Source organism: Eptatretus burgeri, chromosome 10 (assembly GCF_056783735.1).
Source record: "Eptatretus burgeri isolate ZD-2024b chromosome 10, Ebu_testis_v1, whole genome shotgun sequence".
Taxonomy (NCBI): domain Eukaryota; kingdom Metazoa; phylum Chordata; class Myxini; order Myxiniformes; family Myxinidae; genus Eptatretus; species Eptatretus burgeri.
Window position 1 is genome coordinate 17,730,061 of NC_140970.1, and position 21,760 is coordinate 17,751,820.

The window sequence follows — 21,760 nt, forward strand, 5'->3', positions numbered from 1 at the left end:
TATGTTGAACCGATACCAAATGTCATTGACCTTTTTCTTGTTTTTTTATTTTCCATTGAAGAAACTTTCCATTCTTATTCACATTGATTAATTAATGCTCATACAGACGAGACCTTGAATATGGTATAACAGCTACATTGCACCAGTATTTTGATTCTTGGCCTTCATATAACTGACTACCACTAGTTTTATACAGGTGCTTGGTGTTGTGCAGGGGATAGGGTTTTGAGATTGTGTGTATGTGTGTGTGTGTGTGTGTGTGTGTGTGTGTGTGTGTGTGTGTGTGTGTGTGTGTGTGTCTGTCTGTCCGGGATGTAACACTTTTACAATTTGAGCTTTGTCATCATATTTTCAACAAAGATTTATGATGAGAATTTTGAGGATAAATGAATAATTTTATCAAAATGTCAAAGGTACAGTTTAGTACACAAGAAGCACCCGCTCCCTACAAGAGCCGTCAAGGGGGTCATGTTATTATATTATATTTATGCCTGTTTTACTCCAAGGGGTCCCAGGATTGCACACCCAAAAAATGGTTGCGATCGGTTCAGCCGTTTTTGCGGAACCTGGGAACAGACAGACAGACAGACAAACGGTGAATTTTCGTAAGATGAAGAAGAAGTCCAATTACAAAGCGGACGGGCTTTACATTTTCAGATGCTTTCTAGTTTGCTTTGTTTTTTGAAACAATCGTGCACCCGATTAAAACAAACCATCATGGTGTGTCATTTCACACTATACCATGACTTAAAACCCACCTGCTAAAATCAAGGTTCCGTGACTGTGGAATAACCTTTCCTTGACCCAAAGTGAAATTAGTTTTTAACAACTGCTTTAAGAAGTGTAAAAATAGATCGATTCATCGTCGCTGTTAAACACCTCTTCCACATCTAATAGTCTCCATGGCTTGATACATTTCCTTGGTGGGTGACGTCAGGTTGTGACGTCCAAGATATGGCCGAAGTGACACGAGTGTCGTGAAAACGTGACTGAGGATTAAAAAGTTGGACCCCTGGCATCTTACAACCCTAACAATTCATGAAACGCCCACTTGTTAAAATCCCCGGGGGTAAACCCACATTTGCATCAAAGAAAAGTAATTGGAACCACCAAAATCAAATAGAATATGTCTCCAGTTAAGTCGCAATTGGCACAGAAACAACCCGAGAATTGGAAAATATCAAGCTTTCAATGACACGTCGTTATTTGAAAAAAAATTTTTGCTCATATCACAAATTACAATCATATCAGGAGACCGTGATGAACGCCCTCTCACGTCGTTTAATATCCGAGATGAACGTGCAAGGGATGCCACTCCGCACCCCGTACTTCTCCCCTCACACACGCGCTCCCTCCTCGTCCCTCCCCTTTGGAGTCAGAACCTGCGCACTTCGACCCGCTGAGCACGACGATCAACGGAGAGTCATCGCCCGGGGCTGTGGATCGAGCGGTGCCGGCCCGGCCAAGGTCTGCGGCATGGCCCATGATGCCACACTTCTCGTGCTACTCCTCTTGATACAGGACAGCGCCGTGTCCGCGCACGCAGGTCAGGATGCACCATTAAGAGGATTCGGGGTCCGCAGGGTAATGTTGCGCAGGTCCGCCCTGAGCTCTCACTCCGCTTTCTACCAAGTTTGTTACCTTTTAATCGGACATTTCCCGCAACACGTACATTCGCTCTCTCACGTCTGACATTTCACATCGTGATAAACTTTGGCTTCCAAACGTAGTTTGTGCCACTGCCTCCCATGTTTATCTGCACGGACTTGGAAACGCGCGTTGCGTACGCGAATGCGCGCACACGTGCCGGTGGAGGGCGTCGCGAGCACGAACGACCATCGCAACGATGCACCATTGAATTCACAACCCAAAAGGAAAGTTGAATGACATGAGTGGCATATGAATCGTAGACGCGGCGTTGGTTCATTAAGTGCGCCGTCCCGACGTATCCTCGAAAAGACGATAAACCTGGTGTCTCGTCTGTGGGGATTAGAGTTGGTGCACATTAAACGTCCGATGGTGTCCTTCGCGAAGAGTCGGCGAGCTATCCGCAGCACCCTAACCAAATTACAAATCCCTGGCCAAATCACCTACAGCCTGTCTAACGTCAGGTTGGGCCGGCTGGTTCGTGATGAGATTTTGTGTCAAAAAACTTTCCCAAGCCGACTCCTCATTTAGGTGGGAATAAACGTGGCCATTAAAGGAAGATGATGGAGATGGCATTTCTTTAATTTAAGAAAAGAAAGCCACACTTTAAGAAAGTGCGTCCATTTGGAGATGAATCGTGTGTGCCTGGACGTGTACGAATCATACATTGTACGTGTCAGGATTTATTTTTATCATGATTTCATGGGATTATGTTATATGTCATAATGATATCACATCATTATCGCTTGACATGTAATATAGTTGCTTTAAAAATCCACTGCAGGGTCTAGTCTAAGCTTGCGGTGATGTCAGAGACAGTCGTCAAACGATTTAACCTCCTTTTTTTGTTTTTTATACCTTTCCGAACTCCCATCCCTTTAGATCGTCGTTTCAGTACTATGGAATCACGCTGCAGAGACCAGCCGTGTAGTCCTCCAATAGGAAACCTTGTGTCAGGTCGCAAAATCGCCACTCTTACACAGTGTCGGAGCAACCGACTGCATTCGAGGCAGACCTGCAGCTTCCTGTCTGACACGACCACAAACAGGACAACTGGAAGATGCTTGGCCCATTGCGAGAGGTGCAAAGCTAGAGTCCACGGTCCCTGGGCAATGACAGACTCTCCGTTTCACCGACCGTGGACATGGTGGCAGTCACAAACAGGGGCAAAGCACGAGGCCCTGAGATTGGACCTCGGAAAACCTTTTGTCTTCACACACATGGTCGCAATCTTCCGATCATCGAGGCCGGCAGTTATGGTGCTCGAACGATCAGCTGATGGGGGCCGATCTTGGCAAATGTACAAGTTTTTCGCACCCAACTGCCTTCAAGAGTTTGGCCTCCCGGATGATGTCGAAGAGATTGGAGCACCTTGCACTTCACGGTACTCCGACCCCGAACCTTGTACACAAGGGGAGGTGAGCAAAGCAAGTCTGGTTATTCACAGCACAGCCTAACAGAGCACTAGGTGCTATATTTTTAAAGATTTCTACATGGCTAGAACAATTATTCCATAATGCCCTCCTATATATAATCTGACCCACAGTTATAGAACAATCCCTTCGAAAAATTATTTTGGTTGATGACTTCATTGATAGTCACAACGGAAAAGTGCGATAAACAAGAAGCTAAGATCTTCATGATGTTATGAATGTTTCAAAGAGGATTGTAAAACAAGGTTCTTTGAATCCAGCAAGTTTTGAATGTGCAGCTAGATTCAAGGCCGACATACATTTTTGCTCTCCTCGATTACTGACAATGCAGGATATCTCCACGGTGGCATTGGTAATGGACATTTAAATAAATATTGGAGAAAATGATTTGTCTAAAAGTAATTTTATTGCATTAGGACCAAGTACTTGAAGCATTCTCTCTCGTGGTCCTTATTTCGGACGTTATGCTGAAGGTTAAACGATGATAATCCAGGCAGTGGGAAATGATTCAGATCCGACAATCCTCAGAGATTAAACACGTCCTGCCATCCACATGACTCACCGGTGCCTTGTCCCTAAAACATGTGTGCATATGGGTCCTGCCAGGTGGTTGAGTGTTTTCAGAAACTGCTCGCAGCGGATGCCACAAACTTTAACTTGTAGCCACAACAGGACCAGTAAGTGACCAAACAGGAAGAAAAACAATCTTTTCTTTCCTCTTTGATCATCTGTACCCGTGCATTCAACTTCATTTTGATGTTGTACTTCGACAAAGGACTTTCCCTTTCTTCCTTTTTCTCTCTGGATTTTGAATGTCTCTTCTCCAGTATTGATATTCTAAATGAAATGTTGTCCATGATCAATGTCCTCTGACACTCTTGTGATTATAGGGGTCCATGATTTTGAACCGCAATCGTTTTTTGTTTTTTTTTAATGTTTTTTTTCATACCTCCTCATCAAGGAACCTTTGCGTTTCACTGTTTATCAAAGGTTCCTTGAGGTGATCTTTTCTGACCCCAAATGCCTCGAAGGGTCTGAGTTCCCAGACCATTACTGCGTGTCTGTGTTTGGTGCCGCTCACAGCAGTCTAAAAGTGCCAAAGGCTGCAGTCTGATAACACTTGATAAACGTCGCGCCAAGAATTTCCTACCGTGAACCTCAAGTTTATCCTTCAAAGCCATACACTTTGCCACAAGTAAATAATTGCTGTGGTTTGATGAAGGCGTTTCCCCCATCCCCCTTCCCCTTTCCCCACCCCCCTCACCCATGCTGCATTCCTGAGCATGCCACAACAGCAAGAAAAACCATGAGGGCAAAATTGCATGCTCATAGCAGAAATGTGTGGGACGCTTAGGATTCCACGTCCCGTCAACTGTTTTCCTCTCTCTATCCAATGTCCTTACCCACCGTGATTCCAAAGGTTTGGTAGACTTTTACTCCAACTTCCTGTAAGTTGAAACCATGGTTCCCCAGCCGCACTTGGCTCGGACTCTTCACCTGACAGCTTTAGTTTTTATTGGTCCAAAAACAAATACATTCAAGTAATAATTGCCATGAGGCCTAAATGTCAAATCACTTGCTTCCAACATTTTGATTTCACATATCACCTGACCTTGGATTCCATCCAACTGTGCAGTCTTAGTTCAATATGTCTCCTTGCTCAATGGCAGCACATTTCTTACTCTGGTTGTAGAATGATTAACTTGTCTCGCTTGTGAAGAATCGTGTCGATGTATGTTGGCGGATAAGTTGAACGATGAATTAACTCAACAGGACGTTGAGTGAGACAGGCTAATCGCTGTGGGAAGCAAGGAGAAGCCGACCTTTTGGGTGATAACCCTTCAGCTCTGATGAGGGGTTAATGCTAGAAATTTGTCTAATGCTTCCCAACCCCACCCACCTCCTCCCCCCTCCCTCATACATTGCAGAGTTTATGGTCAGTAGGCATTTGCTTTTATGTCAAAGCTCAACTGATTGTTGTCAATTGCCAGACTACATCACATACTTACAGGTGTCTGAACTACAATATTAGTATTCATGGACATGCATGTTGGGAATACAGAATGGGGCCAATACCATGCCATCTCATGCCTACACATGGTAGGTGTTCCCATTTAATCTACACATTAGATGTTCCCATTTTATTTACCATCTTCACCAATGGAGTATCAGTTCTTTGATGTTGTACTTTGACAAAGGACTTTCCCTTTCTTCCTTTTTCTCTCTGGATTTTGAATGTCTCTTCTACAGTATTGATCATGAGTATCATGGAGTATCAGTTCTTCCACATATAGTATTGAGTATCATGGAGTATCAGTTCTTCCACATATAGTATTGAGTATCATGGAGCATCAGTTCTTCCACATATAGTATTGAGTATCATGGAGTATCAGTTCTTCCACGTATAGTATTGAGGATCATGGAGCATCAGTTTTTCCACATATAGTATGGAGTATCATGGAGCATCAGTTCTTCCACATAAAGTATTGAGTATCATGGAGCATCAGTTCTTCCACATATAGTATTGAGTATCATGGAACATCAGTTCTTCCACATATAGTATTGAGTATCATGGAGTATCAGTTCTTCCACGTATAGTATTGAGTATCATGGAGCATCAGTTCTTCCACATATAGTATTGAGTATCATGGAGTATCAGTTCTTCCACATATAGTATTGAGTATCATGGAGTATCAGTTCTTTGATGTTGTACTTTGACAAAGGACTTTCCCTTTCTTCCTTTTTCTCTCTGGATTTTGATCATGAGTATCATGGAGTATCAGTTCTTCCACGTATAGTATTGAGTATCATGGAACATCAGTTCTTCCACGTATAGTATTGAGTATCATGGAGCATCAGTTCTTCCACATATAGTATTGAGTATCATGGAGCATCAGTTCTTCCACATATAGTATTGAGTATCATGGAGCATCAGTTCTTCCACATATAGTATTGAGTATCATGGAGTATCAGTTCTTCCAGGTATAGTATTGAGTATCATGGAGCATCAGTTCTTCCACATATAGTATTGAGTATCATGGAGTATCAGTTCTTCCACGTATAGTATTGAGGATCATGGAGCATCAGTTTTTCCACATATAGTATGGAGTATCATGGAGCATCAGTTCTTCCACATAAAGTATTGAGTATCATGGAGCATCAGTTCTTCCACATATAGTATTGAGTATCATGGAACATCAGTTCTTCCACATATAGTATTGAGTATCATGGAGTATCAGTTCTTTGATGTTGTACTTTGACAAAGGACTTTCCCTTTCTTCCTTTTTCTCTCTGGATTTTGATCATGAGTATCATGGAGTATCAGTTCTTCCACGTATAGTATTGAGTATCATGGAACATCAGTTCTTCCACATATAGTATTGAGTATCATGGAGCATCAGTTCTTCCACATATAGTATTGAGTATCATGGAGCATCAGTTCTTCCACATATAGTATTGAGTATCATGGAGCATCAGTTCTTCCACATATAGTATTGAGTATCATGGAGCATCAGTTCTTCCAGGTATAGTATTGAGTATCATGGAGCATCAGTTCTTCCACATATAGTATTGAGTATCATGGAGTATCAGTTCTTTGATGTTGTACTTTGACAAAGGACTTTCCCTTTCTTCCTTTTTCTCTCTGGATTTTGATCATGAGTATCATGGAGCATCAGTTCTTCCACATATAGTATTGAGTATCATGGAGTATCAGTTCTTCCACATATAGTATTGAGTATCATGGAGTATCAGTTCTTCCACATATAGTATTGAGTATCATGGAGCATCAGTTCTTCCACATATAGTATTGAGTATCATGGAGTATCAGTTCTTTGATGTTGTACTTTGACAAAGGACTTTCCCTTTCTTCCTTTTTCTCTCTGGATTTTGATCATGAGTATCATGGAGCATCAGTTCTTCCACATATAGTATTGAGTATCATGGAACATCAGTTCTTCCACATATAGTATTGAGTATCATGGAGCATCAGTTCTTTGATGTTGTACTTTGAGTATCATGGACTTTCCCTTTCTTCCTTTTTCTCTCTGGATTTTGATCATGAGTATCATGGAGCATCAGTTCTTCCACGTATAGTATTGAGTATCATGGAACATCAGTTCTTCCACGTATAGTATTGAGTATCATGGAGCATCAGTTCTTCCACATATAGTATTGAGTATCATGGAGCATCAGTTCTTCCACATATAGTATTGAGTATCATGGAGTATCAGTTCTTTGATGTTGTACTTTGACAAAGGACTTTCCCTTTCTTCCTTTTTCTCTCTGGATTTTGATCATGAGTATCATGGAGTATCAGTTCTTCCACGTATAGTATTGAGTATCATGGAACATCAGTTCTTCCACGTATAGTATTGAGTATCATGGAGCATCAGTTCTTCCACATATAGTATTGAGTATCATGGAGCATCAGTTCTTCCACATATAGTATTGAGTATCATGGAGTATCAGTTCTTTGATGTTGTACTTTGACAAAGGACTTTCCCTTTCTTCCTTTTTCTCTCTGGATTTTGATCATGAGTATCATGGAGTATCAGTTCTTCCACGTATAGTATTGAGTATCATGGAACATCAGTTCTTCCACATATAGTATTGAGTATCATGGAGCATCAGTTCTTCCACGTATAGTATTGAGTATCATGGAGCATCAGTTCTTCCACATATAGTATTGAGTATCATGGAGTATCAGTTCTTCCACGTATAGTATGGAGTATCATGGAGCATCAGTTCTTCCTTTTTCTCTCTGGATTTTGATCATGAGTATCATGGAGTATCAGTTCTTCCACATATAGTATTGAGTATCATGGAACATCAGTTCTTCCACATATAGTATTAAGTATCATGGAGCATCAGTTCTTCCATGTATAGTATTGAGTATCATGGAGCATCAGTTCTTCCACATATAGTATTGAGTATCATGGAGCATCAGTTCTTCCACATATAGTATTGAGTATCATGGAGCATCAGTTCTTCCACATATAGTATTGAGTATCATGGAGTATCAGTTCTTCCACATATAGTATTGAGTATCATGGAGTATCAGTTCTTCCACGTATAGTATTGAGTATCATGGAGCATCAGTTCTTCCACATATAGTATTGAGTATCATGGAGCATCAGTTCTTCCACATATAGTATTGAGTATCATGGAGCATCAGTTCTTCCACATATAGTATTGAGTATCATGGAGCATCAGTTCTTCCACATATAGTATTGAGTATCATGGAGCATCAGTTCTTCCACATATAGTATTGAGTATCATGGAGTATCAGTTCTTTGATGTTGTACTTTGACAAAGGACTTTCCCTTTCTTCCTTTTTCTCTCTGGATTTTGATCATGAGTATCATGGAGCATCAGTTCTTCCACATATAGTATTGAGTATCATGGAGTATCAGTTCTTCCACATATAGTATTGAGTATCATGGAGCATCAGTTCTTCCACATATAGTATTGAGTATCATGGAGTATCAGTTCTTCCACATATAGTATTGAGTATCATGGAGCATCAGTTCTTCCACATATAGTATTGAGTATCATGGAGCATCAGTTCTTCCACGTATAGTATTGAGTATCATGGAGTATCAGTTCTTCCACGTATAGTATTGAGTATCATGGAGCATCAGTTCTTCCACGTATAGTATTGAGTATCATGGAGCATCAGTTCTTCCACATATAGTATTGAGTATCATGGAGCATCAGTTCTTCCACATATAGTATTGAGTATCATGGAGCATCAGTTCTTCCACATATAGTATTGAGTATCATGGAGCATCAGTTCTTCCACATATAGTATTGAGTATCATGGAGTATCAGTTCTTCCACGTATAGTATTGAGTATCATGGAGTATCAGTTCTTCCACATATAGTATTGAGTATCATGGAGCATCAGTTCTTCCACATATAGTATTGAGTATCATGGAGTATCAGTTCTTCCACATATAGTATTGAGTATCATGGAGCATCAGTTCTTCCACATATAGTATTGAGTATCATGGAGCATCAGTTCTTCCACATATAGTATTGAGTATCATGGAGCATCAGTTCTTCCACATATAGTATTGAGTATCATGGAGTATCAGTTCTTTGATGTTGTACTTTGACAAAGGACTTTCCCTTTCTTCCTTTTTCTCTCTGGATTTTGATCATGAGTATCATGGAGCATCAGTTCTTCCACATATAGTATTGAGTATCATGGAGTATCAGTTCTTCCACATATAGTATTGAGTATCATGGAGCATCAGTTCTTCCACATATAGTATTGAGTATCATGGAGTATCAGTTCTTTGATGTTGTACTTTGACAAAGGACTTTCCCTTTCTTCCTTTTTCTCTCTGGATTTTGATCATGAGTATCATGGAGTATCAGTTCTTCCACATATAGTATTGAGTATCATGGAGTATCAGTTCTTCCACATATAGTATTGAGTATCATGGAGTATCAGTTCTTCCACATATAGTATTGAGTATCATGGAGTATCAGTTCTTCCACATATAGTATTGAGTATCATGGAGTATCAGTTCTTCCACATATAGTATTGAGTATCATGGAGCATCAGTTCTTCCACATATAGTATTGAGTATCATGGAGCATCAGTTCTTCCACATATAGTATTGAGTATCATGGAGCATCAGTTCTTCCACATATAGTATTGAGTATCATGGAGCATCAGTTCTTCCACATATAGTATTGAGTATCATGGAGTATCAGTTCTTTGATGTTGTACTTTGACAAAGGACTTTCCCTTTCTTCCTTTTTCTCTCTGGATTTTGATCATGAGTATCATGGAGTATCAGTTCTTCCACGTATAGTATTGAGTATCATGGAACATCAGTTCTTCCACATATAGTATTGAGTATCATGGAGCATCAGTTCTTCCACGTATAGTATTGAGTATCATGGAGCATCAGTTCTTCCACATATAGTATTGAGTATCATGGAGTATCAGTTCTTTGATGTTGTACTTTGACAAAGGACTTTCCCTTTCTTCCTTTTTCTCTCTGGATTTTGATCATGAGTATCATGGAGTATCAGTTCTTCCACATATAGTATTGAGTATCATGGAACATCAGTTCTTCCACATATAGTATTAAGTATCATGGAGCATCAGTTCTTCCATGTATAGTATTGAGTATCATGGAGCATCAGTTCTTCCACATATAGTATTGAGTATCATGGAGCATCAGTTCTTCCACATATAGTATTGAGTATCATGGAGCATCAGTTCTTCCACATATAGTATTGAGTATCATGGAGCATAAGTTCTTCCACATATAGTATTGAGTATCATGGAGCATCAGTTCTTCCAGGTATAGTATTGAGTATCATGGAGCATCAGTTCTTCCACATATAGTATTGAGTATCATGGAGTATCAGTTCTTTGATGTTGTACTTTGACAAAGGACTTTCCCTTTCTTCCTTTTTCTCTCTGGATTTTGATCATGAGTATCATGGAGTATCAGTTCTTCCACGTATAGTATTGAGTATCATGGAACATCAGTTCTTCCACATATAGTATTGAGTATCATGGAGCATCAGTTCTTCCACGTATAGTATTGAGTATCATGGAGCATCAGTTCTTCCACATATAGTATTGAGTATCATGGAGTATCAGTTCTTTGATGTTGTACTTTGACAAAGGACTTTCCCTTTCTTCCTTTTTCTCTCTGGATTTTGATCATGAGTATCATGGAGTATCAGTTCTTCCACATATAGTATTGAGTATCATGGAACATCAGTTCTTCCACATATAGTATTAAGTATCATGGAGCATCAGTTCTTCCATGTATAGTATTGAGTATCATGGAGCATCAGTTCTTCCACATATAGTATTGAGTATCATGGAGCATCAGTTCTTCCACATATAGTATTGAGTATCATGGAGCATCAGTTCTTCCACATATAGTATTGAGTATCATGGAGCATCAGTTCTTCCACATATAGTATTGAGTATCATGGAGCATAAGTTCTTCTACATATAGTATTGAGTATCATGTAGTATCAGTTCTTCCACGTATAGTATTGAGTATCATGGAGCATCAGTTCTTCCACATATAGTATTGAGTATCATGGAGCATCAGTTCTTCCACATATAGTATTGAGTATCATGGAGTATCAGTTCTTTGATGTTGTACTTTGACAAAGGACTTTCCCTTTCTTCCTTTTTCTCTCTGGATTTTGATCATGAGTATCATGGAGCATCAGTTCTTCCACATATAGTATTGAGTATCATGGAGTATCAGTTCTTCCACATATAGTATTGAGTATCATGGAGCATCAGTTCTTCCACATATAGTATTGAGTATCATGGAGTATCAGTTCTTCCACATATAGTATTGAGTATCATGGAGCATCAGTTCTTCCACATATAGTATTGAGTATCATGGAGCATCAGTTCTTCCACATATAGTATTGAGTATCATGGAGCATCAGTTCTTCCACATATAGTATTGAGTATCATGGAGCATCAGTTCTTCCACATATAGTATTGAGTATCATGGAGCATCAGTTCTTCCACATATAGTATTGAGTATCATGGAGCATCAGTTCTTCCACATATAGTATTGAGTATCATGGAGTATCAGTTCTTCCACATATAGTATTGAGTATCATGGAGCATCAGTTCTTCCACATATAGTATTGAGTATCATGGAGCATCAGTTCTTCCACATATAGTATTGAGTATCATGGAGCATCAGTTCTTCCACATATAGTATTGAGTATCATGGAGCATCAGTTCTTCCACATATAATATTGAGTATCATGGAGTATCAGTTCTTTGATGTTGTACTTTGACAAAGGACTTTCCCTTTCTTCCTTTTTCTCTCTGGATTTTGATCATGAGTATCATGGAGCATCAGTTCTTCCACATATAGTATTGAGTATCATGGAGTATCAGTTCTTCCACATATAGTATTGAGTATCATGGAGTATCAGTTCTTCCACATATAGTATTGAGTATCATGGAGTATCAGTTCTTCCACATATAGTATTGAGTATCATGGAGTATCAGTTCTTCCACGTATAGTATTGAGTATCATGGAGCATCAGTTCTTCCACATATAGTACTCACTGGATTCTGTCATGCCCTTTCGGCAATATTAGTTTTCGATTTTGATGACTCTTTCTGTGATATCAAACAAGCTGTGTAGACACAGGACCTGCTGTGGAGACAAGCTGTACAGACTTACCACCTGTGGTAAGATGGTGAGTGCTCGCGGAAGTTAAACCTCCTGGATATGGAATGATCTTGCATATTGAGCATTTCCTAGATATAGAACTGTCTCATATTTGCGAGAGGGTTCTTAGAGGGAGAGTCTTTTGGGTATGTTCATTAGCAGTCCATATAAGTAGAAAAGCAGAGCCTAGAGAGAGTGGAAAGAAGAGAGAGTGTCACCATTTCTGTGTGCAGTGCCAACTCAGTGTGTTCATGTGCCGCTTGTGTTTTATCGTTTGAATAAACGCAAATTTGGACTATGCCTGACTATTGGTTGGGCATTGATTCATCAAAGAGCTTTAGATTTTGTAACAGTTAGGGGTTCGTCTCGGATCGATCTTTCCATTGGCGGTGTTCACTGTGGCATGCACTGTGTGTGAACGGGATAGGAGTGCCCGCAGCAGCACAGATGGAGCACGATCTTTCATTTCTTCTCAGTGGTGCAAGGATTCATTGCATGCGTGTCAAGGCCGGGAGAACCTTGGGTGTGTTTTGTCCTCAAGCGAGGAGGGACGGTCTGTGTGTGTGGAACAAAAGGCCAGAGGAGCGTACTTATGGTGGTGGCTGTGGGACTGTATCAAACTGGGCCATTGTTGGTCTGCATTGGTGAGTGAATAGGGGGTGAGCCATGTGTGCTGTCACTGCATCTGGTGACCATGCAGTGGTGTTTGTGAATGTCTGTGGAAGACGGCATGACTGATCAAAACTTTGGAGCATGAAGGTAACAGGACTGTACTGTTATGATTGGTCATGGTTAAAGTGCTGATTTCCATCCAAACATAGAAGTGTGCTTTGGGATTATAGGGCAAAGAACTACTACAGTTTGTGGTTGAACAGCAAGATCTTGAGAGGGAGCAGCGGGCCCTGAAAAACGACAATAGATGGCTCAGACTGAAAGAGGCCAACATCATAACTGAAGCTGAAAGGTTGGCTGAAAGTAAAAGGCTCTAGGCTGAATATAAACCAAAAGGTTCAACAAGGAAACAAGATGAAAAGCCTTGAGGCAGAAAGAAAAGAAAAAAGGCTCGAGGTGGAAAGAGAAGATACAAGGTTTGAGACCGAAAGAGAGGCGAGAAGGTTATAACTCGCATTGGAGAGGAAGCCTCTTAAAGTCCAGGTTGCTCAAGTAGGCAGTCACCTCGATACTATGAATACCTTTAATCACACTGGAGCTCCAAAACTCCCTGCTTTAGTTGAGCGGATCAAGGAATTATAGAACAAAGTTCATAAAAGCTGGTTCATGAAAGATTTATGTCAAAAACATTCTCTGGCCTACCCTACAATAAGACGGGAATAGTTACGGCTGTTAATGAAATAGGGAAGTAGTCATACTAGTAGTAGTAGTAGTAGTAGTTGTATAAATCTCAAGTCATGCAACACACGTTTCATATGCAGGATAGTAGTACAATCTCACGTGCTGCATCACAGTCCTACCCAACTATATCGTCAGCTAGTTCTTGGCCATTTTCTCTGCTAGTTGACTCAGTGTGGATTGACTGACTCAGCCTTTGCAGAACTCAGGCCATGGTTAAGCTCTTGGCCACTATGGCCATAACCAACTCTGCTTTCCTGCTCCGTCAGCCGCTGCACCCAACTCCGGCCAACTCTGCAAGCTATGATGATCTGTCTCCATCATCGGGTGTTCCCCAGTTACATCACACTTTTTTCACTCATTACACTGGTCAACAACAAATTTGTTGTCTGCATTTTTTAAGCTGATTTAGGACGAATCTGATGCGCTGAATCCAAAACTCACATTAGTTTTGTTCAATCAGGTCAAGTTTTTGAGATATGGCCACATGTCGTTTTTTACATTTTTGTTCACATGTACGCATGTGTGGAGCATTTTAGAAGAAGTTGGTGGGGGTAAAATGTCATGTCAAATAATTGTTTTGATTGGAAATAATTATTTTAATGACAAGAAGTATTCAGGTACGATAGTTCTGGGTGATTATGTCGAAAAGGGATCAGTTTGAAGTCATAAAACCTCAAAATCTTCCAAAAATTGGTGAGGCAAAGCATAAAGTTTGTGGATCAAAACTAAAGTTAATGGGGCAGATTTTGTAATAATGTGATACAAAAAAGTTGTATTTCTTGAAATAACGAACTCTGAAGAATGTACAATACCTACATGCGCCAATTTATGACATGCGCTTCTGCTCAAGCTTGGAGTGCCACAGTACGAACCCAAAGATTGGAGACTGTTCATTGACAGCAGCAAGCGATCACTGAAATGTGTTCTGCTTCACAACGGCAACCAGTTTGCCTCTGTACCCATCGCTCACTCGACTACACTGAAGGAGAAGTATGAAGCGGTGAAGTACGTGCTGGAGAAAATTGGTTATGATCAGCATAAGTGGTTTATGTGTGTTGACCTGAAGATGGTGAACTTTTTGTTGGGACAACAGTCTGGCTTCACCAAGTACCCATGTTTTCTGTGCATGTGGGATAGTAGGGACCGTGCTCAGCATTACACGAAGAAGGACTGGCCTGTGCGGGAGGAATTGGTGCCATGCAAAGAAAGGAACGTCATCAACGACCCTCTGTTGGACAGAGACAGAATACTCTTCCCACCGCTGCACATCAAGCTCGGCTTAATCAAGCAGTTCACCAAGGCTCTGGACAAAGATGGTGACTGCTTCACTTACTTGTGCCAGGCTTTTCCAGGATTGACCATGGAGAAGTTGAAAGCTGGCATCTTTGATGGTTCTCAGATCCGTCAGCTCATCAGAGATCCAGAGTTCAAAAACTCAATGAACGAAGTGGAACTGGAAGCGTGGAAGACATTTGTTTTGGTAGTGAAGAACTTTCTTGGCAACAATAAGGCCAGAAACTACGCAGAACTTGTCAACAACATGCTGACTGCTTTCAGAAACCTGGGCTGCAACATGAGCATCAAGATGCACTACCTATTTTCACATATGAACCGGTTTCCTGAGAACCTGGGTTCAATGAGTGACGAGCAGGGGGAGAGATTCCATCAGGACATGAAGGAGATGGAGACCAGGTATCAGGGTCGCTGGGACGCAGTCATGATGGCTGACTACTGTTGGAATCTGAAGAGAGACCTCCCTGCCGCTGAACATTCCAGGAGTTCGAAGAAACGGAAGTTCAAGCCCTGAAGTTTGAACAGTGGTGACGCAACATGCAATTTACTTGTACTTACCTTTATCAATGCCCACCAATCAGATGACAGTAATCGATGTTTCTATCATGTAATCAATAAATGTTGTTGGCAAAACTTTTTTTTTTCTTAAAAACATGTTTAGGATGATATGTGTTGACAAAAATCAGCTGATAATGCCACAAAAATGTAATTGATTTTGTCACAAGATCTGATTTTTTCAAATCAACTTAGCACAAAAACCTGACCTGATGGAGAGAAACGGATGCCATTTCCTGATTCAGCAGTGCCAGAATACCCTAATTCACTTGTAGAAATCTAGACAACATTCAGAAAGTAAAAAATTGTTGACCAGTGTTATCTGTTCCATTTGTCATACGCATTGATCAGTGAGCTCATATTCTGTTCTCACACTCTGCTGTACACACATCCAGCATTGCTGACTATGCTTTTCAGGCACATTCACAAAAGCCATTACTATAGTAATATAAAGAGGTACCATCCATATTTCCAATTGAACAGGATATGCAAGTTGTTGTTTATATGAGTGAGATGTTAGTTCCTTTGTCCTCACTTATGACTGTACCATCTGGCATAGCAGCACCTGCCTGTCACTTCCTGCTGCATCCACCCAATGCCTAGCCAAGACTTTGCCTTTTTTTACCCGACGTTTGACTGTCAATAGGAGGGATTTTCAATTTTTTTTTTTTTTTTTAGTTTAATTTAAATTTTGTTTTCACTTTTCGCAGTCGCGAAGGTTGATTCACACTCGGTTGCATCGAGATTTGTGAAATTTGAATGTTTTGTCCCCTCGGTCTGTGTGGAATGCATTTCACCGAGGGGAGACTTCCATTGGCTTCCATGCCACCTCACGAGGCTATCTTAAGTTCTATTCGATTTCTCTTTTCACTTTTGGGACCTTCTGGTGTAGCTACAGTCTTAATGTAGATAATTTTCATAAAATCCGAGCAGAACAAGTATCAACATCATTTGGTAATCAGCTTTCTTTCAACGTCAGGGTCATTCATTGTATTCAGCTTGTTTTCTTTCGATTTACACTATCTGAGGTTCATGGTGGAGCAGCCACACACGAGCATATATAGACAAATTTATGATACAACACAGGACTGCTATACGAGACAAACACAGCCAATGAGCTTAAGGGAAATGCCCTCACTTCTTAGGGCACTCTGGGTACCAGCAACATCACAACAATGGCGCCGCATTTCTCACCACACACAGTGGGGCATTTCCGAAAGAAGAATTTCCTCCTCCGATGGATACCAACCCATTGGAATTGTCCATGCTCTCTCTTTTTAACTACTGACTATCAAGCAAGGAAGCAGCACATACCATTAATTTTAAAGTCTTTAATATGACTCGGCCAGGGTTTGAACCACTAACCTCCCAGACTCGGAGCGGACACTCAAACCATTACACCACCGAATCTGCCTTAACTCCAAGTCAGACAGTTCTCCCAGACTCGGAGCGGACGCTATAACCATTACACCACCGAATCTGCCTTAACTCGAAGTCAGACAATTCTCCCAGACTCGGAGCGGACGCTATAACCATTACACCACCAAATCTGCCTTAAAACGAAGTCAGACAATTGTTCTCAATCTTTGGCCTGTGAAATATCTATTGCAATTAAATCAACTGGATTTTGAACATCCTATTTCTACCAAACACATCAAACAATAAGATGTGATGAGATGTATTCCTCGGTCCATTTAAATTCAACCAAGCTCAATTCCACGAACACATCATGCAAATATCGAGATGTAACACGAGATAATGGATTTGCTATTTTTTGCTTTTCACCAAACTTTTCACCATTCTACAAAGCAACAAGTCTTTATAAAACTGTACAGCAGATCTGGAAACTCAACTGCAATGTGATGCCACGAGGTAAAGAGATGGATGACCTTCAACGTGGAATGGTTAGTGGGTGCCAGAGGTTCAGGTAATTGTGCCCTTTCAAGTCACCTCTGAGTAATGTCCTTAGAAAATAGAAGGCAACAGGTCATGCTGAGGATTAAAATAGTGCAGACAGGCCAAAATTATTGAAAACTTGTACCATACAAACCTTAATGCGTGGGATCACACGCTATTGTGCCTGATTTCTCCCAAACTTTGATGCAAATTGATTGTGATGAAGATATTCTTTTGGAAATCAAATAAATAGTTATGAATTTATAACCCTGTTTATTTTCTCACCGTCATAATTACTTTGGTAATGTAGTTGCTTAATCACGGCATCCATCAATCAAAGCAGCAATTTGCATGTGTTAATCAAAATGATGTATTCTTTGATTTAATACAAAGTGCCACAACTTTTGCTGTTTGATTACACTATTAGTTATGAGTCCATTCCCCCTGGTCAGCCACGCCATCTCCTTTCCTTTACTTTTCTTCACTGCCATTGTTCTCTTAAAACCCAAGGAATTATCTTCGTAGAGGCTTCTGAAATGTACTTGCATTTATGACAATCTTATGAGTATGGTTCTACTAATCTGTCCTTGTGCAGGTGATATATCGTGCAATGATGCCAACCAATCACTTTGAGAACCCGTACAGCGACACTGCTCAGAAGCTGCTGGTGGTAACTAACCTCCGTCTACGGGTGCTGCGACCACAACCTCTTCTGCATTGCTTACAAAAGAAAGGCTGCCAGGACCCTCTCCCTTTTTCACACGTTTCCTTGTATGACCTGATGTTCTTCGGGACATGTTTATGCAATGGGCATGCCCAACGGTGCATCCCAGCCCCCGGTGAAGATTATCATATCATGGTATATATACATATTTCTATTTTTTTTGAATCGATTGTCCTTTTAAGCAACTCTTGTTAGATTGTGCAATTTTGTCTGCTTCTTACGAATATGTGGATGGGCAACCATCGGCCGAGAAAATACAAAACTCCCTCTAATGCTTTGTACTACTCCTATAAAAGTATTTTTGGTCACTGATGAGTCACTGATAACTCATCAGTACAACGAGTCACTGATGTCCCAAGCCACTTAGCAGATGTAGATAAAGAAAAGACGAAGTGGTAAATTCTGATGCGATAATCTTCATGGCAGTGCGGTGCAGTAATCTTCATCGTGATGAAGCAGCACTTACATGGAAGGAAGGAAGGAAATTTCAGCTTGCTTCACAATATATGAAAGAGGAGAATCAAAGTGGCTGCATGGTGCAAATTGATGTGAACCCAGCCAGCTCAGTGATCCAAACCTCTAAAATTGGTCATCAATCTCAGATCGACTTTTGATGGGAGAAGTGAAAGATGAATCTTTCGCCTGTCAGATTGCCACATCAAGACAAACCCACATCTTCCAACCACATTGAACTTCGTAATCTCGGCCTCTCTGCAGGAACAAGAGTGAGATTTGCTTTGCAATCCATGTCCCCAACCGATGTGATATTTCCATCCATCCATCCATCCATTGGGACAATACTCTGTGCAAAGCGTTGGTGCTGCCTGAGCAGTCTCCTTTGCTATTGGGCACAATCCTGGATGTGTGGGACGGGTGATATTTCTGAAGTCCAAAAAGGCATAACTCTGTGAAAAATTGATGAAATGCCATGAAACTCAAACTTGTTCTGTAACTTTTCATAATAAAGCTATGTACCAAGTTTCAGTGGAATATGTTAAATGGTATGGGGAAAAGGGTCTGAAAAACCACAGGTGGGACGGAAGGACAGACGAACAGAAAACCTTAGTCCCCTCCGGTGAAACCGGTAGGGGACTAATAATATCAAGTGGAATTGATGGCACATCCTTTTGCTGATGTCATTCAGTCCAGAGATGATCCAACCACCTGTCAGATGCATTTTGTAATTTTTTTTGGCCAGTCAATGTACATGTTTCTCAGCAAACAATGTTTGTTTAAATTAAATTATGAATTGAATTATTTCTAAAGATCTCTTTCTATCTTTTAGGTGCATGGAAGGTGTGAATGCAAACATTACACCACAGGAGATCATTGCCAAATGTGCAAATCACTGTATAATGATCGACCATGGCAACCGGCAAATGGAAAGACTGAGGAAGTGAATGCATGCCAAGGTGAGATCTGGGCTAAAGGTTTATAGAATCAATTTTTTTGAAATTGTATTGTCGTTGATTTAATGAGATTTAAATTTTTGATCCAAGCAATATTTTTATATTCAGGTTCAGCATATGAACCAACTGTTGTTAAGTGGTCCTGGCTAAGTGTGCCTTTTGTGTTGGGTAACTCAACCAAGTTTAGGAAATGAAAGTAGAGCATTGGCATCAGCACCTCAACAAGTAAGCTTACATCATGCATTGCTTGCTGGTTGTGGTTAAGTGGAGGGAAAAAGTTCAGAAATGACTGACACCATCTCCACCACAGACAAATATAAATAGCTCTGTTGTGCTTTTAGCTTACCAGGCAACAATTTACACTGTATTTACATTTTTTGTGCACAATTGAAGACATGGAGAAAAGCTCCCCCCACCTCCTTCTCCAACCCCTCCCCCATCCATCTTTTATCTTCAAGTCCTTATTGATATGCAGGAAGGAAAAGCAAAGCCAGAGTGTGACAAAGAGAACTAACCTTGACATCACCATCCCAATACCAATTTTGTTGGTGGCATAATGGCTGCCAATTGATTGGCAGTGAGGCCAAGGCGAAATAAGTCAGTTTGATAGGCCTGGCGTTCATTATTTTGGCATGGCTATCAAGGCAGAATGAGGAATGTGAGTGTGTAGGCAATTCATGGAGACGGCATCCTCAGGATGACTTTCAACTGGTTTTCAAAACTTAATCCCCCATTAACCCCTTTCACCTATTGCCCCATCCCTGGTACCTACCCTCTACCCAGCCTGTCAATGCCACAACCATGCCAGTCTTTGCCACTTTGATCCTGCTGTATGGCAAGCATCACAGAACCGGAGTGGCGGGGTATGTGACGGCTGCCGAGACAACACCCAAGGGCAGCACTGCCATCGATGTCGACCTGGTTTCCACCGTGATCCAACCCAACCTCTATCCTCGATCCACGTTTGTAAACGTAAGCTTCACATCCATTTCTCAGTGGTGAAAAGACCTGGTTAAGGTGTGCTCAATCTGTTAATTCTTCGTTCACAATTAATGCTGTCCTTAGTTTTATTTTTTGCATCCTAAATTCATTCTGTGCCTATCTTTTTTTTATTCCCTCTCCTGATTTATTCATTTTAGCCCATCAAACCACACAATAATATGTGAGGAAACTTGTGCACGGAAGGAGGCCACTCGGTCTATCCTACTTATTATAAACTCTGTCAATTAACCTAACTTACATTATTAATTAACCCAATTAACATCACATTATCATAACTTCAATACACTCACCGTCTCGTTTTTGAACATACTTGAAAAAGACAACATCTCCACCCTTTTATTTAAAACTTGCACATCCCATTTAAGCTGCTATTACCATTTTTACACCCTACCACTTCAAAGGTCAACTCAACTCAAAAGAGGCTGTGGGTTATTTGAAGTCCACATGGCTAAGTGCCCTCCAAAATATCGTTTGCTCCATAATATGGTGATACCTTTCACCCTGCACCAGTGTTTGTCGGATTTAACTTCACATGTGTTTAAACACAGACCCAAGACGTTTAAATGCAGACCCACCATCACAACTTTACCATTCAATACACAGCCACATCAAAGTTGGTGTGACACACCAACAAACCATTAGAAATGTTTGAAGAAACAATACGATTGAGAATTTGTCATTCTTTTACAAGAGAAGCGACAGAATCAAGTTATTATGGCACAAATAAATAACAAGTGGGCCAGCTATGTTAGAGGCTATTCAAATAGACCTTGTAGCTTGGCATTATGCCTGGAAATCTCGATATGCACACTAAGTACATGATCGGCCTCAGAATGCCCTCAAGTTCACAGGATGACGTCTCAAGTGTTCCTCCATCTCTACATCTCGCCCTTTTAAAGCATTGTACAAGTGAGACAAATTCGAACCATAAATCGTGTTGTGGGCAAAAAGGAACTCACCAAGGGAAAATCCGTTAGGAAGAAGTGGTTGCTTAAATGCGTAATAAAATGATTTCAAGTCCTGCTTTTCTGCTCATGTGCATTGAGAATGCCTGTGGAGTTGTACATATCTCTTCCATGCTTAGGGTGGAAAAATCTTGACATGCAGGCTCGAGAGAATAGAGGAACGCAGGCTGGGCTGACCATGTGAACGCCTGAAGCCTAGGTATTTCAATCCAATTTTGCAGCATCGATGATCACTCGTGTCAAGAACACCTTGAGTTGACCACTTTTTCCTTGCAGTCATGCCAGTTCA

The 21,760-nt window shown here is 40.8% G+C and overlaps 1 protein-coding gene across 1 annotated transcript in view; it reads left to right on the forward strand.

The window, feature by feature from the left end:
* Positions 1-1,328: 1,328 nt before the first annotated feature.
* The window catches only part of NTN4 (netrin 4), a 51,546-nt gene continuing 31,114 nt past the window's right edge, over positions 1,329-21,760 (forward strand). Inside the window, exons 1-5 of the mRNA XM_085897214.1 lie at positions 1,329-1,546; positions 2,530-3,065; positions 17,967-18,230; positions 19,381-19,507; positions 20,288-20,476. Of these exons, the coding sequence (XP_085753340.1) occupies positions 1,477-1,546; positions 2,530-3,065; positions 17,967-18,230; positions 19,381-19,507; positions 20,288-20,476 (1,186 nt within the window). The 5' untranslated portion in view covers positions 1,329-1,476. The remainder of the gene's footprint in view (positions 1,547-2,529; positions 3,066-17,966; positions 18,231-19,380; positions 19,508-20,287; positions 20,477-21,760) is intronic.